This window comes from Bactrocera tryoni, chromosome 2 (genome assembly GCF_016617805.1).
Source record: "Bactrocera tryoni isolate S06 chromosome 2, CSIRO_BtryS06_freeze2, whole genome shotgun sequence".
NCBI classification, from domain to species: Eukaryota; Metazoa; Arthropoda; class Insecta; order Diptera; family Tephritidae; genus Bactrocera; species Bactrocera tryoni.
The window spans coordinates 26,162,324-26,181,171 of NC_052500.1; the positions used below are offsets into that span (position 1 = coordinate 26,162,324).

Sequence of the window (18,848 nt, forward strand, 5' to 3'; positions counted from 1 at the left end):
GCTAAGTTGGTAGGACTGTCTGTAATTACTATGCCAACTATGAGCACGATCTGTCAACTAGTTTGTTTACAGCAGCTGCTTAAGGGATCGTCTTAGTGTGAAACTTTCGAGAAATCGATTTTTCTTGTTGCATTATCGGATAGTATACACTATAATAAACAAAACCACTCGTGCACTCTGCTATGGGATGGGCAATCATCGCCATAAACTTGTTTCATCAATTGAAGTTTCGGTAAAAGTTCGAAGCTCATTTTCGCATGACTCAACTTGTAACTCGGACGGAACAGAAAACTTAATGGATAAGATCAGTTTAGGCTTTAACCAAATATACTTTTCGCCCTAAAATATACTATAAGGCGAACCCGATTTCCCAATCAATGACGATGGAGCAGACGTCCATTGCCCGACCATGAAGAAGTCTGAATTTCAATTACCCATCTGAAGAACAACAAGGTCGCGGGGATTAATTGGCGGCCGAGCTATTCAAATACGGCGGCGAAGAACTGATAAAGAGCATGCATCAGCTTCCTTGTAGAATATGATCACACGAAAGAATGCACGAAGATTTAAATTTAAGTGTGCTCTATCCAATCCACAAAAAGGCAGACGCCACAATCTGCGCCAACTATAACCGCGTGAGCGGTACCTACCAACAAAGAAATAGAAGAAGATACACTCACAGTCACTAAAAGACAGAAATTTGATTTCTTTTATATTATACCGAGAATGGTCAAAGTTAGGTATTTTTTGAAGACCTAGATTGAGCTAATTTCATAACAAAATAAAAATTATTAATCGAATATGCTGTTATTGTATTTTTTTAAACTTATTTATGATAAAAAATAAAGCTCGATATTCGTTCAATCATTGCTTAAAGAATTTTCCCGAGTCTGATTGATCAAACTCAGACCCAATCAATTTTCTTGGTGTCTAAAAATCAGATGCGTTCAAATGTGCTTTATAGGAGTTCACCCAACCTACCTACGCACTCATAAAAAAAAAGTCATATTTGCCAATAAATTCGATATCGCCTAACAGCATTAGAAGTACCCACCGCGTAAGTAAGTAAAAGACACACCCTCGTATTGGCAAAAACAGCATGCCACAACACAAAGTAGTGAGTAATTAAAAGTTCTCGAAGTTTTCAAAAGTAAACGAAGAACTTTTATGCTTCCACACCAATCTAAATTTGTTTGTGCACTCGCATACAAGTATATATATATGTATAAATGTATACAAATAAAAGTGTCCTTTTTCGGCCGATTATTTTACATGGTTTTAGTTTTGGCCTATACTCTAAATTTCCCCAAATACAAAAACATTTTCAAACAAAATGTGTACCGCCATGCGCTTTACCTAGATCAAAAATTGCTGTCAAGCCGACAGCAAGCGAACATGTAACAACCGAAAAGATTTAAGCAAATCAAACACAAATACAAATACAATGACTTGTTTGGCCCATTGCCAAAGGACACAGTAAGCAGACGGACGGCTATTTCGGACAATTTAGCAAATTCGTGTGTGTAAAGTTGAGTATTTAAGCAACAATTTTGGCAAACAACAAACGAACTTTTCAACATTTAACAATCCGCTTTCGGTCAAATGTCAAATAATGGACGATAATTGTTCCGCTCTTAAGTTAATAGGTCTGGAAAGCTGTGCCAGGGTCGTAGAGACTTAAACAATTTAAAATTTTGTCTGTGATCTTTATAGATAAATTTGACTTAAATAAGCTTACAAAATTGAAACTTAAACTGGGAGTTTACACTGAAATTTTAAATACTTGACGAGCTTTGTGGAATTTGTTATTGGAGCAATTAAAAATCGTTATATACATATGTATAAAAAGTACGTGACACGTTGTTTGTCCGCGATGGACTCCTAAACTACTGTTCCGATTTTAGTAAAATTTAACACACTGTGTCCAGTTCGAACTAACTTAGAAGATAGGATAGTTCATAAGTAAAGAATACAGTGAAAGGTCTCTCTCTATTAAGCGGACATCTGATAACGTTTATTAAGTACAATCTAATAAGCGGACAAATATATTAACTGGACAGAAACGCTGGTAAGCAGACGTTGAGAAAGCCTTCCTTTATTCGTAAATAGAAATTTCGCTGTATTGAACAAGTGGTTTGTTATATGAATAATTTAATAAATGTAAACCAACACACAAGACTTGAAGCAAACTCAAGATATTATCCATTGTTGAATATTGTTCTCCTTGGTAAAAATCGCCAAATAAACCTCTTGCTTCCGACACAAAAAGTTGCCGAAAACACACTAATTGGCATATGGAGTCTAATTTACACACGAGCATAAAGAAGTTCGTACCAATCTACGAAAAAAATTGTATCGATTCGGTTTGCGGGCCGTTTAAATTGACCCATCCGACTTTTTTGTAGTGACTTTTCAGATTTTTCCGATTCCAGCGTTGCATAAAATATGTCCCGCTTTCTATAATCATACACTGAAGGTATATTAAGTTTGCCATGAGGTTTGTATCCGCTGAAGAAACGATTTGGGCATGTCCGCCTGTATGTATAACATACATATATGCGAGCTAGTCCCACAGTTTATGAGATATCGATCTGAAACTTTGCATCCGCACTTTTCTCGCCAAGAAGCTGCTAAATTGTCGGTCGGTATTAGACCACTATAGCACATAGTTGCCATAAAAACTGGACGATGGGAATAAAGTGCTTATATGGAAAACTTTGGAAATTGAGGAGATATCTTTACGAACTTGGGCACGAATTATTGTCCAAAGCAATATTAAAATTTTCGAAAAAATTGTTCAGATCAGCTTCGGTGCAACCGAAGTTAACCTTTTTTCTTGTTTAATGTAAAATTTACACTTTTATTTCATTTAGATGCTTGATCGCATTTCTCCTTCCTATCTTTATCTATTATATATTTGTGTTGTGCATTTTGATATTATCCGAATCGACTCAACTGGATACCATAAAAACCTTTATCGAAGATTTCGGATGACAAGCCTATCCGAACCGAATGAACTAGATACAATGAAAACTTTTCCCATAACTAAAATTCAATGAAAGCTTTTCGCATAACTAAAATTTCATTGAAGATTTCGGGCGACAAAACTGATGGGAGGCGGCTGCATTTAGAACTGCTTGTTAATATCGGTCGAGAAAGGATTATCCTCAATTAATAAGATTAGAACAGATTAGTCAGTCAGTCAGTCCGTCAGTCCATACAATAGAGGTGACTTAAATGCCTTCTTCTCAATCACGAAGTAACACTTAGTCCAGTAGTCCCGTTGAGAGACTTGAAATAGGAGTAGGTTAGGTTTAGCGGTATTAAAGTCACGCCCGGGTTTTTTTATAGCAAGAGGAAGCATCGAAATCCTCTCGCCATAAAAAGACTGAATGTGATGACAAAGCTGAGTTCAAAAGTCAGCTGAGTCTAAAGATATTAAATCCTCCGTGCGAATTTATATAGTTTCAGGAGATCGAGTTCAAGTTAAGGAATCACAGCACTCAATTTAACAATTAACTAAGATAATTCCGCGAATTTATTGTACTCATACCGGTTACAGCCTTTTTATAATTTCATCATATATCAAAAAATTAAGATAAATCGAAATTGAGCTGCACAAATTGAGTCTTAATTAATTCAAATCAAATTAAGTTGTAATTAAATCAGTTCAAATGTAGTCTTAATTAAGACTAATTGCCTGCAATAAAGCATGAATTTAACGGCGTCATAAACTTACCTGTGCAATCTCTCTTTTGGTACTGCAGAAATTTACAAATGTGACGTTAACGAAATCACAACCATGACAAATGGTCACAGTTTTCTCCTCCAATGTGTCCTGTGACCCAAGCGTAACAATTTGACGTAGTTTAGAATCCTGAAAATAAATGAAAAAGAAAGTATATTAGTTAAATTAATTTGTGTCAATAACAAGGATTTGAACGCAAACTGAAATCTATAGGAATCGCAATGAAATGTTTAATAACTAATAGTACCTAAATTTTACAATAATTTGCGAAAAAAATGTAACTTTTCTAATTGATTATATAAGTCGTCATGTATTCAAAGGTTAGAAATTGAGTAATTAAAGTAATGAATCGGCAATTGAATCACTAATTGTTCTTAATTTAACATGAACAGAGCTGGTAGCTAATCGCCAAATCATTAAGCCAGCAATTGGTTAATTACTCAATTATTAAGATAGCAATTAATTGCGCAATTAGTATTTAATTTGTAATAAATTTTTAGGAGAAAAGGCTTTGTATGCTCAGTGAAAACATTATTTAAAAACTGGTAGAATTTACAGAAATCAGAAACAATTAGGGCTGTAATTTATTAGTCTTTTGTTTTCAACATGTTTTTGCTAGACAAGGACTAAATCTAAATGCAGCCTAAAAATGTATTCTTAAAGCCGATTAAATTTTTTGATATTCTTATTTACAAGCAAATTCACAAGTCGTTGGCAAATACTACCTGTTTAAACAAAATTGAGTGCTTTTGTTTACAAAACACGTTGAACCAATTTAAGTTTAGTTATCTCAACTAGTTAACCTGGCGGATGGTGACATGTATAGAAGTTCACGCAAGTGAGGAAAGTTCTCTGATTGCCAATCACTTGGGATAGGCTAGACACGATTCTTTCAGCTCACCACTTCCGATCTTAGAACAATTATCCTCTGGGTAGCCAAAAAAATATCGGTTTGAAGGCAAGCTAAAGTGAGAAGGCGAATGATCCGTACCCAAGGTTGTACACTGGGTTTGGTACCCGCCACGTAAAAAACACTACCAATGAAAGGCGCACATCAGCCTCCTTTAGACAATGACCATCGAAAACGTACTAAGGATTACGATTGAAGAGCATTCACCTGGAATGTCCAGTCCCTAAATTAGGAAGGTGCCGCTGCCCAGATGGTTTATGTTCTCGAAAGAGTAAAGGTTTACATGACCGCAAAACTAATACGGCTTTGTAAACTGAAGTTGGGCAATACCAAGAGCTCCGTCAGGATCGGTACGAACCTCTCCGAACCGTTCGATACCAAACGAGTTTTCAGATAAGGCGACTTCTACAATCTACTCCTCAAGGAAATAATTCGAGCTGCAGAGCTTAATCGAGAAGGCACAATCTTTTAGAGATCAATAAGAGTGTATAGTATAGCTGCTAGTGTACGCCGATGACATTGGTTTCATTGGCCTCAACAACCTCGCCGTTAGTTTTGCTTTCTCCAGACTGGATAAGGCAGCGAAGCAAATGGGTCTGGTAGGGAATGAGAGCAAAACAAAGCATCTTCTGTCATAAAAAAAAAACAGTCAGCGCAATCGCGACTTGGCTCTCACTTCACTGTTGACAGTTATAACTTCGAAGTCGTCGATAATTTCGTATATCTTAGAATCAGCATTAATACCAACAACATCGTCAGCCTGGAAATCCAAGGGAAGTAACTCTTGCCGACAGATGTTACTTCGGACTAATTGGCGATTGAGAAATAAAGTCCTCTCTTAACAAACAAAGACCAGATTCTACAAGTCACTCTTCATCCGCGTCCTGCGATATTGGGCAGATTAACGGGTGATGAACAACAGTCAGATTAGTCGACGCTAGTAGTTTAGTTGCTTAACTACGCTTAACTATGCGTGACTACGCTTACTAGGTCATGTCGTCCTAGTGTGAAAACACTCCAGCTCTGAGAGTATTTGACGCAGTACGGTGGAAGCAGAGGAAAAGGAAGACCTCTAATCCGTTAAAAATACCAGGAAAAGGACCTGGCTGAACTGGCCGCTATTATAAATTCGGCTATAAGCGCGTAAGAGATGTCCACGCCAATAAAGCAGAAAAATTAACCTCCTTGTACAAAGCATATCTAATTAAAAATCTATGAAAAGAAATCTTTCTGAAAAGTATAATTATATTTATTAACATATGTATGTACATAAGTATATATAAGTCAGTAAACATCATAACGCCTACATCGAACTGCTGAAGAAAAGAAAAGCAAACATTATTTCTAGGTCAAGGTTATCCTCTCAGGGACACCAGCCCAGCTTAACTTATTGCCCTCAAGCAGCAAAAAACAGTCAACAGTGAAATTAGAGATGAAAATTGAAGTATGTGATTATAAATATTTTATTTTAGTAAAATCTGTGCACAATACGAAACGGTACGAACTAATACCAACTGGCTGCTGCTATCGATCAATAGAAATTGTGTTTTTCTTTTCTATTTCATTTGATATCCGTCATATCGTTTATTGAATGCTGAATGCTGTGCACGAGGCATCCTTGGCCCTTTCAAAACCACATACAATCACCAGAACATTATACCAACGGTGTGTGGTGTTTGTTGTTATTTGTTGTCGCAGAGATTAAAAGAGTTGCGCTTAACCGCAATTACGTCGTTCTTCGCCAACCGCAGGTCTCGGTTCATGGTGTTCGCATTGTTCCTGTGGCGTGCAACAAATCGCAAGCAAGTATTCGTTATTTTATGTGTATATTAGGGTGGGTCAAAAAGCGTATGATTTTTCGCTATAAAAAATTTTTTGGTATACACTGCTAAGCAAGAACCTGTGTTTTACCGTTATTTATTTGTTTCTTAATATCGTATAGAAAAATTCATAACTCGCTTCCAATTACTTGAAAATATATTTCGTTTTGTATATTTTGTAAGAAAATTAATGCTCATCAAAAGGGTCTGAAACGATTTTTTGTAAATGTTTTTTTTTTTTCGTTTAAGAGATATTAATGGTTGAAGTTTGACTATTTTGAGAGAAATTGTTTTTTTGCTTTTTTTTTTTTTGAATTATATAACTCAATGAAAAATTATTTTGAGTTGGAAAATTTATAGTTTTGTGGAAAAATTATTTTTTTTTGGGTTGTTTGACCCATCCTAATGTTTATACTCCTATAAAAAGTAGACACAGTTCTTTATGTTGCTGTATTCCGCATATTGACTGATGTTCTCTATACAATCTACAACAAAAGCTTGGCATCTCATGGCTTATGCCGTTCAGCATTCAGCATTTCCGTAGAATCGATTGTTATTGCTTAGAGTGAAGAATTGACCATAATATATATTTTACATGCAGTAGATATGTATCTTATCTATTCATATATGTATGTATCAACTTATGTACATATGTACAAGTGAAAAGGAAAACCCATACTAACTTTTACCATATTATAGCCTGACCTTGAAATGAGCGAAATCAGCTCAAAATCATGCTCTTCTCTCATATGGTATATTCGTGTTGATTAAATAGGATAAATGGGTATAAAGGATCGTTAACTAGATTTTTATCAATTATTTCATATGGCAGCTACATACTACTGTGCCCAGAAAATAAGGTGACATTGTATTTATTTTGAAAATTCTTTATTTATTCTTCCAAATCAATTGCTTCCCCTTCAAAGTAATCCCCTCCCGATGCAATGCACTTATGCCAACGGATTTTCCAATCTTCGAAGCACTGGTTGTAGTCACTTTCCGGGATGGCCTGCAGTTCCGTTTTCGCTGCGGCTTGAATCTCCTCTATCGTATAAAAGCGGTGTCCCCAGAGCGGTATTTTGAGCTTGGTGAACAGCCAGAAGTCGCACGGCGCCAGATCAGGTGAATACGGTGGTTGCGGAACAATATGGGTTGAGTTTTTGGCGAAATGATCACAAATTACGAGGGCAGTATGGGATGGTGCATTATCGTGGTGTAAAAACCAAGAACTGTCTTTCCACAATTCCGGCCTTTTTAGGCGGATAGCGTTACGCAAACGACGTATAACGTTCAAATAATATTCCTTGTTGACTGTTTGAAAGGTTGGAAGGAATTCATAATGTACAACACCACGATAATCGAAGAAAACAGTCAACATGACCTTGATTTTTGAGTGACTTGGCGCGATTTTTGGTCTCGGCTCTCTTTTGGCACGATATTTGCTGGATTGATCGGTTGTTTCGGGGTCGTAAGCATAGATCCAAGTCTCATCGCCAGTTATAAAGCGTTTCATGACACCCTGGTAGTCGGAAAGCATCGCTTCACACACTTCAACGCGACGCCTTTTTTCCAAAAAATTCAATGTTTTCGGTACCAGTCGAGATTTGACGCGCTTGAGGCCCAAAACATCCTTCAAAATGGTATTGGCTGAGCCTTTCGATATGCCAACTTCATCAGCAAGGTCTCTAATTGTTAATCGACGGTTTTTTCAACACCAAATCTTTGATTTTGTTGAACGTGAGCTTCGTCGGTTGAGGTTGATGGTCGCCCTGGACGCTCTTCGTCTTCGACACGTTCACGGCCGGCTTGGAACTCACTATACCACTTGTAAACATTTTTTTTAGACATAGCCTCATCACCAAAGGCTTTCTGCACCATCCTCAACGTATCCGCAGCAGAAAATTGATTCCGTAAACAAAATTTAATGCAAATTCTTTGCTCAACAAATTTCGGCATCGCAAAAATCGAAAAACTCACTTTTAGCAGCTCACAAAACGACACGTATCTCAAACACTAATGAATATTTTGACATGAAATCTGACATAAATGTGACTGACAGTACTACCAACCCAAAAAAAAAAAATAATTCTCTAAATCATGCAACCTTGTATCATTCTTACCTACTAATTAACAAATTCATAGCCTACCAAATATAAAGTATTGATTAAAAAGCAATGCTTGATATACTATACATCCATATATAGTACATTATGAGTGGGTGTATCTGCTGTCACAAATTTAATGACTAGTCAGCGCTGAAAACATCAGCAAGCACAGCGTGTTGCCGCATCACCAGATATGCTCATTTCCGATTGTTGGTTTTTGTAGTTGACATTGATGATAGTTAAAATTTGAGTGTTCTTTGTGCTCGTAGTAGAGTCGGTGAGTATAAAGGCTTCAAAGTACTAGGAGCCAGAGCTCTAAGCTAACCATTGTCTTGCGTTCTTTAAGTAGTCAATTGATGAATGAACTGGCTTAGCTATAAAAAGAAAATTTTCTCACCCATAAACAGATACATTCATTTTCCTATATTCCGGGGGCAAAAAATAGTAAGACTTTTTAATTTAAATTTCGGGCGAAAACCCATTCATTGACGACCAACCACCTCCAGGACAGTCATCAACATCAACTGATGACAAACACGTAAATAAAATAAATGAATTGGTGCTTAAGAACCAACGATTAACAGTCAGAGATCTTACTGGCATCGTTGGAATATCGGAAGTATCAGTGAAAGCCATTTGATTTTGCCTTAATCTTTATTTAAAAAATTTCAAAGAGTTGACATTCTTCGATTTATAAAACTGTGCGAATATTACATATGGCAACACTCAAAACTTTTTAATATTAAATCAGCGTATTCTATACAGGGCACGAGAGAGAGTTTTGTTGCATTTGTCTAATTTTCGTACCGCACCTTAATAAACTCCATACCCAAAATATAATATTGAGGTATAAAGTTTTGCATCTAATCTTTCTCGCTTTCACCTCGTCTGCAACATAGCAGTTTTGCGTTTTCACCACTCATTCCAAAAATCATTTTGTTAACTACTTCCGTTTCCTGATTTAGCAGGCAACAATTTTTTTGATGATCCGGCACTTTTCGTTCATCCGACACGAAGATCTCATACACACACCCGAATCTCGTATTTGCATACGAAGGTAGGTGCGCGCAATTTCGGTAAGTAATTGCTGCGTTTATTACTTGCTACAAATTAGAAAATTGAGTGCGGGTACTCGTGTGCTTCGTACGAATGGAAGTGGCACATGCACACATGTGAATATGTCTGTAGATGGGCATGTTCGTGAGCAAATGGTATGTAGGGCATGCACGAAACCACGAAACATTCGCTATTTTACTGTTAACATTCCGCCACTCAATGATTCGATTTGTTGCCTCCTAATTGGTTTGGCAAGCTTCGTGGCCTAAATTGATTTATGGCCACTAAGCATGCGAGTGCAAAAATTATTCGTAATGGTATTGGGTTTTTCTTTCAATACAAAGTTAAAGTAATCCTACCCTTTAACAGTTAACTTCCTTCAAGTTTTTTAAGTATGAAAATTTTAGAGATGAGACTACTCTTTTAGAATTAAAAAATTTTGAAAATTTAGAAAAATTTTAGTTTTTTTTTTAAAATGTCACCAACTGACTAAATTTGGTGTAAATATAGATAATTTGCGAAATTATCTTGATTTTGTAGAATTGTATTGTCGTAGGGATCGGAAGGATCAGCCCCACCACATAAAACTTTGAATGAGACTTCTCGAAGCTCCTGTTTTCATATCTGACAACGCTGGTATTCGGTTTACTATAACAGGTCAATTGAACAGTACCTGGCTTGACACATAGATGGCGCTACTAGAATTAAATCCATATGATCATTAGTGTGTGAATTATATCATTCGTGAAAAAATGGATAAATCGGAATTTCGCGTGTTGATAAAATATTGCTTTTTGAAGAGAAAAAATAAAGTTAAAGCAAGAACTTGGTTTGATGTTGAGTTGCCGGAAACTACCCCAGGAAAATCTACCATCAAGGATTGGTATTCTAAGTTTAGACGTTGAATGCACTGGCCGCCCAAAACAGCTTGTTACTGATGAAAGCGTCAAAAGAGTCCACAAACTAGTTTTGGAAGACAGTAAAGTGAAGACTGAAAAGACAACAACTTTAAATCTTTCAAGAATATTTTTATACTCTCGCAACAATGTTGCTAACGAGAGTATTATAGTTTTGTTCACATAACGGTTGTTTGTAAGTCCTAAAACTAAAAGAGTCAGATATAGGGTTATATATACCAAAGTGATCAGGGCGACGAGTAGAGTCGAAATCCGGATGTCTGTCTGTCCGTCCGTCTGTCCGTCCGTCCGTGTGCAAGCTGTAACTTGAGTAAAAATTGAGATATCATGATGAAACTTGGTACACGTATTCCTTTGGCTCCATAAGAAGGTTAAGTTCGAAGATGGGCAAAATCGGCCCACTGCCACGCCCACAAAATGGCGGAAACCGAAAACCTATAAAGTGTCATAACTAAGCCATAAATAAAGATATTAAAGTGAAATTTGGCACAAAGGATCGCATTAGGGAGGGACATATTTGGAAGTAATTTTTTTGGAAAAGTGGGCGTGGCCCCGCCCCCTACTAAGTTTTTGTACATATCTCGGAAACTATTATAGCTATGTCAACCAAACTCTACAGAGTCGTTTTCTTCAGGTATTTCCATATACAGTTCAAAAATGGAAGAAATCGGATAATAACCACGCCCACCTCCCATACAAAGGTTATGTTCAAAATCACTAAAAGTGCGTTAACCGACTAACAAAAACGTCAGAAACACTAAATTTTACGGAAGAAGTGGCAGAAGGAAGCTGCCCCAGGCTTTTTTAAAATTGAAAATGAAGCGTGGCGCCGCCCACTTATGGACCAAGAAGCATATCTCAGGAGCTACTAGACCGATTTCAATGAAATTCGGTATATAATGTTTTCTTAACACCCTGATGACATGTACGAAATATGGCTGAAATCGGTTCACAACCACGCCTTCTTCCAATATAAAGCTATTTTGAATTCCATCTGATGCCTTCTTTGTATAATACGAGTATAAACATTAGGAACCAATGATGATAGCGGAATAAAACTTTACACAAATACGGTATTTGAAAAATATGTAAATGACGGATAATGAAATCTCGATTATCACTTTACCATGCGAGAGTATAAAATGTTCGGTGACACCCGAACTTAGCCCTTCCTTACTTGTTTTTTTTTGAAAAAGCTCTATGCAAATTGGGGGCCACGCGAGCTCACTTTTGACCAAAACCAACGACGAGTTGATGACTTGGAACAGTGTTTGTAGATGTTCAAGTGCAATAAATCAGTGTTTTTACGTCGATATTTGATAATAGATGAATCATGGCTCCAACTCTTTACTCCGCAATTCAATCTACCCGCTCCAAAGCATGAAAAAATGCAACAGTCGGCTCACTAGGTTATGTCGTCTGTATTTTAGGATGTGCATGGAATAATTCTTATTAACTACATACTTTGAAAAAGCAAGGACCATCAACAGCGACTGTTACATAGCGTTATTGGACCAATTGAAAGACCAAATCGTAGAAAAACGGTCGCCTTAGTCACCAAGACAATGCGCAGTGTTACATAGCAGTGAAAAAGATGGATATTTTATAAGACTCTTAAAATAACTACTAACACAGTATCAGATTTTGGTTTTACTTTACGGTCAATATTAAGAATTCTTTTAGCGAGAGACGATGGTTAACGCAAATCCTATAGCACAGTTCGTAAATAGAGCATTCGAGTAAAATCTATAAATAAACTGGATATTATTAGAATTAAACGGTATTTAATTTTTTTCTATTTTTCATACACAAATTAAAATTCTATTAAAGACAGTAGTATTTATTAAGGTGTTCATTTTTACGCACATTATTTGTTTTTTTTCAAACGCTCCTTGAAGTATCAGTTTTTGCCTTAAAAGGAAGGATCCAATGGAAAAAGGTTTTTATTTTTAATTTAAACGGAGCCTACAACATTTTACTTTTCCCATATAATTTGTATGGAATTTTTTGATCTCCAACCTTTTTATCTTCAAATTTAGAAAAAGTAATATGCTAAAACAAAATGTTTCGCAAGAAAAAAAAATAATAATTGAAAAAGCATAATTTAAAATTAAAATAATTAATAATAATTTAAATTAATAATTTATAATAATTTAATTTAACAAAAACAATTTAATAATTATTCCATAACCCTTTTTCATAAAGGCATTTCTTTAAAAGCGTTAGGCTGAAAGCTATGCAACAAATGAACTGTGTTCATATAGTACACCATGCCGTATGAGCAACACAGAATGCATAAGTAACTCGTATGAGTTAGTCAGCTCGATTGATGTATAACTTTAACTGCGTATAACTTTTAAAGGAAAGATGCTATGAAAAAATTATTAAAGCTTTTTTGTGGAGCAGACATTTTTGTATCAGAATATAAATTTTTAAAAACTATAAATTTACTTGAGTAATGCTAAATATCAAAGAATCCAATGTTATCTACTTATATGGGAAATCAATATGATTTAGGTAAGATTGAAATTGAAAGTAAAGAGATTGTTTACGCTTGAAGGACCAAACCTGAAAATTTGGTGGAAGCTTGTAAAAAACAATCAATTTAGGAAATAACCGACACCCTAGCATTTATGTATTGAAACTGGGCGTAGACAGCACACCTTAAATACTTTCGAAAACGCAGATAAATTAATGGCTGTCGTGAGGCACACACATAGATTATCTACTATAAACAGCTTGCCCAAGCTGTAAAAGCGTTGGTCAATTACGTTTCTGAGAACACCTTTCGTGCTTTCACATGCACTTTACATACATATATTGTAGCGAAGTGGAGTGGGTTGGCATAGATTTAGCTATAGATATATACACAGTTTGTAACAAAAGTTTAGTTTTTTTCTTTCCAAAAAATTAGTTTATTTTTTGCTATATTTAATTTCATACTCTAAGTTTTAGCGTAACATCACTTTTCATAAAATTATAAGCGAAGGAAAAACGATATAATAGAAATCACTCACATTGAAACAAAATTTGGGTTTTGGTTATATATATAGTTTATCATACACTCATGTTGAAACAAAATTTGAGTTGCGGTTATAAAATGGTTATATATTGGTTATATATGTATGACAGCGGAAAAACTCATAATTGCTCACACATTAAATTGCAGTTAAACCGGCACATCAGCAAACTTAAATGCAACTTAGTTATGTGTAAACCCCGTCATTATGTATAAAAAAATAAATTTTCGCATATATGTATGTACATATGTGTATATAGTATATATCCTACAGCCATTTTCAATGAAAAAAATGAAAACCATGAAAGTTACTTGTTTAAGAAGGAAATTTTGTGCAATTTTATAACAAAAAAAAATGCTGGTAGCTTTCCTGTTTCACCTCACCACGCTCTACATTGCTTTCATCAAATTTCATGACATATAATATTATCAATGTGTATGTGTTCTTGTAAAAATAAACTTTTAGAAATTTCAATTAATTATAGCCTTCCTCCGAAAAGGTTGCCAATTTTAATATTTGAGAAGACAAAACAAAGCACGCATATAAGTTAGTCCTCTGCACTTGGCCATGTGAGCATACGCGTGCTTTGTCCTTGTATGCCCGTAATGGTTATGCAATTTTATTGAACATGACCTTAAAATTGCTTACTTTTGCGAAATTGCACTGGCGCAGTGTGGCTTGATTTATAGCTTGCTGGCAGGTTATGGTGTGGCAGTTCGAGTTATGCATATGTGCTTATCAGCAATATGGTGTATATCGTATATTCTAAAAGCTTCATTGTAATTTCTACGTAAAGATTTAGAATTGCACTAATTAGATATTCAAGTGAAGTGAGAACGCATACAAATTTGATACTATATTTGATACTATTTATATTTAATTTGCACTAGAATATTCAAAAATTTTTGAACAGAGTTGCCACTTTTTCAAAAATGAAACCAAAAATTTTATAATTAAGTTCTGATTTTGTTTTATAAAATTTCACAAAAGATATTCTGGCAAAAGTTTCATGAATTTAGAAAGTTTTTAAACAGTGTTGCCACCTGAAAAATAAAATTTAATACTTTCACCAAATTTCACAATTATGGGTCAGCTCAGAACTCTAATTCAAATGTAGTTTGAAAAATGTTCCGGTGTTGCCACTTCTCAAAAAATTTAAAAAAAAAATTTATACATAAGGTCGGATTTTGCTTTATAGAATCTCACAAAAATATTCTATTCAGTTAAAGTGAGAACGCATACCGATTTGATTTACACTAGAATATTTATTTCTAAAAATTCTTGAACAGAGTTGCCACTTCTAAAAAAAGTGAAACTAAATATTTTATAAATAAAGTCTGATTTCGTTTTATAAAATCTCGCAAAAAAATAGTCTGGAAATAAATTTACGAATTTCGAATTTTTTGAAACAGAGTTGCCACCTGTCAAAATATAATTTCATGTTTTCAGCGCTCTAATTCAAAGTTAGTTTGAAAAATATTCTGGTCTAATCAAAATGAGTAATTTTTTAAAATATGGTTGCCATCTTTCGAAAAAATATTATTTCGAAAAACTTTAGTATATATTATCTTTTAATATGTACTATAGGCTTAAGGTCTAATATGTGTAATGTTTTGAAATGGCGTTGCCACCTATTGGAAAAATTCACTCCAATCAATATTTTAAAATATTTGGATCAAACGTAAGAAGTCTAAGAAAACTTTCGGCAAAGTTGTTGGAGCTTTAAATACACATGCAATATTTTAGGTGTTTGTTTGGCGTATTTTGGTGTTGCTAAACTCGAAGAAGTATACAAAAAAGTTAGGTTAAAAAATTATATTTCAGAATGTGTCTCAGCATAAAAAGTTTTTGAAAGTTATTTGAAAATATGCAAACGACATTGCTATACTTCTAACGGGGAAATTCCTAGGTACAATCAGTAATGTGATGGAAAGCGCTCTAGAGGTCATACACCGATGGATAATATCGGCCAATCTAGAGATACAAGTAAATGCTGATAAGATGGATATGGTACCCTCAAATAAGAATTACAAAATACCGCCATGGGAACTCCCGAGACACAATGGAGTTGAATTGACAATTGAGCATACCAAGTACCTAGGACTTTCTTGGACAGCAAGCTGATGTAGAAATTCAATGTGGGCGCCTATCCCCTTGTCTCATGTATTGGTGTTGCACAACGGTATTCAAGCCAATCTTACTTTATGGTGCTTTCGTCTGGTGGATCACTATGAACAAAGCTTCATACAGGAAACCGATGGAACGGGTACACCGACTCACTCGAACGGCGGTAATAAAAAGACTCTGCGGCAAAATCAGCTGCAAGATTGGTTCGCTACAATGACCTTCAGACAAAGCTCAATAAGCGGGGGTCTGGTGGATAAATTAGAACACATACCCATATGCTTTCTTCGGAAGAGAAGTGAAGTCACACTAAAGGAAGATGGATGGCGTTAAAGCCTGCTACGCACCAGCGGAACTTACAAAATCTACTTAAATGGATCCCAAAGCCAATCGAGTGGGGGAGCCGGAATCTATTGCTCAGGGTCGGACCTTAGGCAACCCTTCAAGCTTCCGGATTATGGCAGTATCTTTCAGGTGGAAGTGTTTTCAGTTCGAAAAATCGCCGAGATAGCTAACAATGCAGGAAATAACTTAAAAAAGATAAATATATACGTTGATAGCCAGACAGCAATTAAGGCAATAATCGCATTACTTCAGAGAATGTCCCTAGAATCAGGGAAGCGGTAGATGTAGCGGCTGCCAGAAAGCAGCTGCATATTAATAAGTTCCAGGCCACAAAAGAGTTTCCGGAAACGAAGTGAAATTGCCAAAAGTGCCGTCGTACAGAAAAAAGTACAGAAAATATGGAAGTCACTAAAAAGATATACAACGAAATTTACAAAAAGACTGAATCGGTGGATCAGAGCGAAACAGAATGCTTTAAATACATACAGAATCGCCAAGATCATGTGCAAGAGACTCGTAGAAAAACACGCTTGCTTCTTATTCACGCGGTCTCGAAGGGACTGCACGGCGGCTGTTCGCCTCTTGACAGGTCACAACATACTGGCATCACATGCGAGCCGGATGGGCATAAGTGATAACGATGCATGCAGAAAGTGCGAAGAAGTTAACATGAAAGAGACGCTGGAAAGCCTCCTTTGCTTTTGTACAGCACTATTAAGAACTCAACACAAGTATCTAAGAGCTTCGGAGTTCAAAGGGCTGGACGAAGTTTCAAATGTAGACATCAAGTCGCTTTTAAAACACGGAAAAAACGTTGACGTCCTATGTGTCGAATTCTTCAACTCAAATTAAACTGAACTTCTTTTTGGTATTACTAAGGATCAGGAGGTCTATATATGAAATTTCCATTCTATGTTGGAAACACCGCGCATTTGCCTCGAATAGTTTATTTGCACTGAACTTCAATATGCAAATATTTCAGCCAAACTTCCATATATTAAATACACCGTAATCAATAACTTATGTACATATAAGTATATGCGTGCTTAATTAAAGAGACACCGATTTCATTTGTTTTACTTGCACAATTCGGTTGAAGCACAATAAGAACATAAATTCAAGAAAGCACAGCAAAAGAGATAGCTTCCTTTGCAGGACACAAAACCAACTTGTGCAAAGATAATAACTGTCAGATATGTACTGTCACAAAAGTACAACAATAGCAACAAACATGTTTTCTGTTATTATGTCCCACATTTTGTTGCAACGAAACAACAGCACTCAGAAAACTTTCACAGTTCATTAATTTTCGATGCTGTGCCATTTCTGTGCTCATACAGTTTTTACGCATCACTTTCGTCATGGCGCACTGTTTTGAATTTGCATGTTTCCGTTTCCGGCCAGAGAGTGATATTTGTTTTTTTTTACGTATTTGCAGACACGCTCTCTAGCTTTTATCGATACCCTGTTTGTATATGAAGACATGTACCATATTTATCAATTTTTCATATCATTTCCACTTCAGCAGCATTTCTAATAACAACATAGTACAAATTTATTATGACATATTGGATATGTATATAATTTATACGATATATTAAATGTATGTGAACATTATTTAAAGAAAATTGTTGAACAGGTTGTACTTTGAATGAACTAAATTTTGTTTGTGAAAAAAAGCTTTGTTGAAGCTCATATTTCCTCACTGAATTTATTTATTTAGAGATCCGTTTGGTTTACTTTGACGTTACTAACTGCACTCTCTCTCTCTCTCTCTCTTTCTCTCTCTCTCTCTCTCTCTCTCTGAACAGTTCACAATATTTAATGAATGTCTTTTCCCAACAATTATGGGCTGTACTGCCGAGTTTATTGATCTTGACCGTCTAAAACTCCGGAACCGTTCCGTATATTTTGACACTACTACAGTGGCATTGATAATCATCTTTTCCTATCTCTCTCTCTTTCTCTCTCTGGACAGTACAGTACGGAAACCCTTTTTCTTTTAGATCCTCTAGGACTGATACGACCAAGACTAGTACTGATATTGTATTAAGAAAAAGCATAATTCATTCAATATTCCATTTGTTAACTAATAACAACGGGTTTTATAATAAAGACCCTACAAAAGTTGACCGATAGGGACAGCAAACGACGCCATATTTTTTCCGCTCTTTTGAAATTTCTTTTCAGTAAGGTTTGCCATTTTTGCAGAGAAAGATATATGATCCAACAATGACTCAAAATTATTAAAATTTATTATCAAAGTTCGGAGTCAGTTACTTTAAATCTAAGAGCGCTACGTCCAATTTATGGTCGTCATAATCATCCTGTCAGATCAACAATTGAGCGTCTAGTGGAAAAATTTGAATCCACAAACACAGTACAAAATGTTATGGTGCAGTGAGATAAAGTAGTGCCCGTAGTGTCGTGAATATTGCTGCCGCTAGCGCATCCTATAAGGAAGATCTAAATCAGTCTCTCACACGTCGTTCTCAAGCATTGGGCATCTCAATGACATCGTTTCTTCGAATTTCGCCAACAGATCTTGGCTTACGTCCCTTCAAGATCAAATTGACGCAAGAACTGAAGCCGCTTGTCCACCAGAATCGTCGTATGTTCGTGAATTGGGCCGAGCAGCAACTTGAAAATGATTCGGATTTTCATCCAAAAATCAGCTTCATCGATGAGGCTCATTTTTTGGTGAATAGCTTCGTCAATAAACAAAATATTTGTTATTGGTCAGGCAGCAATCCACAAGTACTCCGTGAGTCACTATTACATCCCGAAAAATTACGGTTTGAAG

The 18,848-nt window shown here is 35.7% G+C and overlaps 1 protein-coding gene across 2 annotated transcripts in view; it reads right to left on the bottom strand.

Annotated features, from left to right (window-relative positions):
- The window catches only part of LOC120767284 (1-phosphatidylinositol 4,5-bisphosphate phosphodiesterase classes I and II), a 94,096-nt gene that overhangs the window by 28,629 nt on the left and 46,619 nt on the right, over positions 1 to 18,848 (bottom strand). For both annotated transcript variants that reach the window (XM_040093160.1, XM_040093159.1), the window contains exon 3: positions 3,740 to 3,877. In XM_040093160.1, the coding sequence (XP_039949094.1) occupies positions 3,740 to 3,877 (138 nt within the window). The remainder of the gene's footprint in view (positions 1 to 3,739; positions 3,878 to 18,848) is intronic.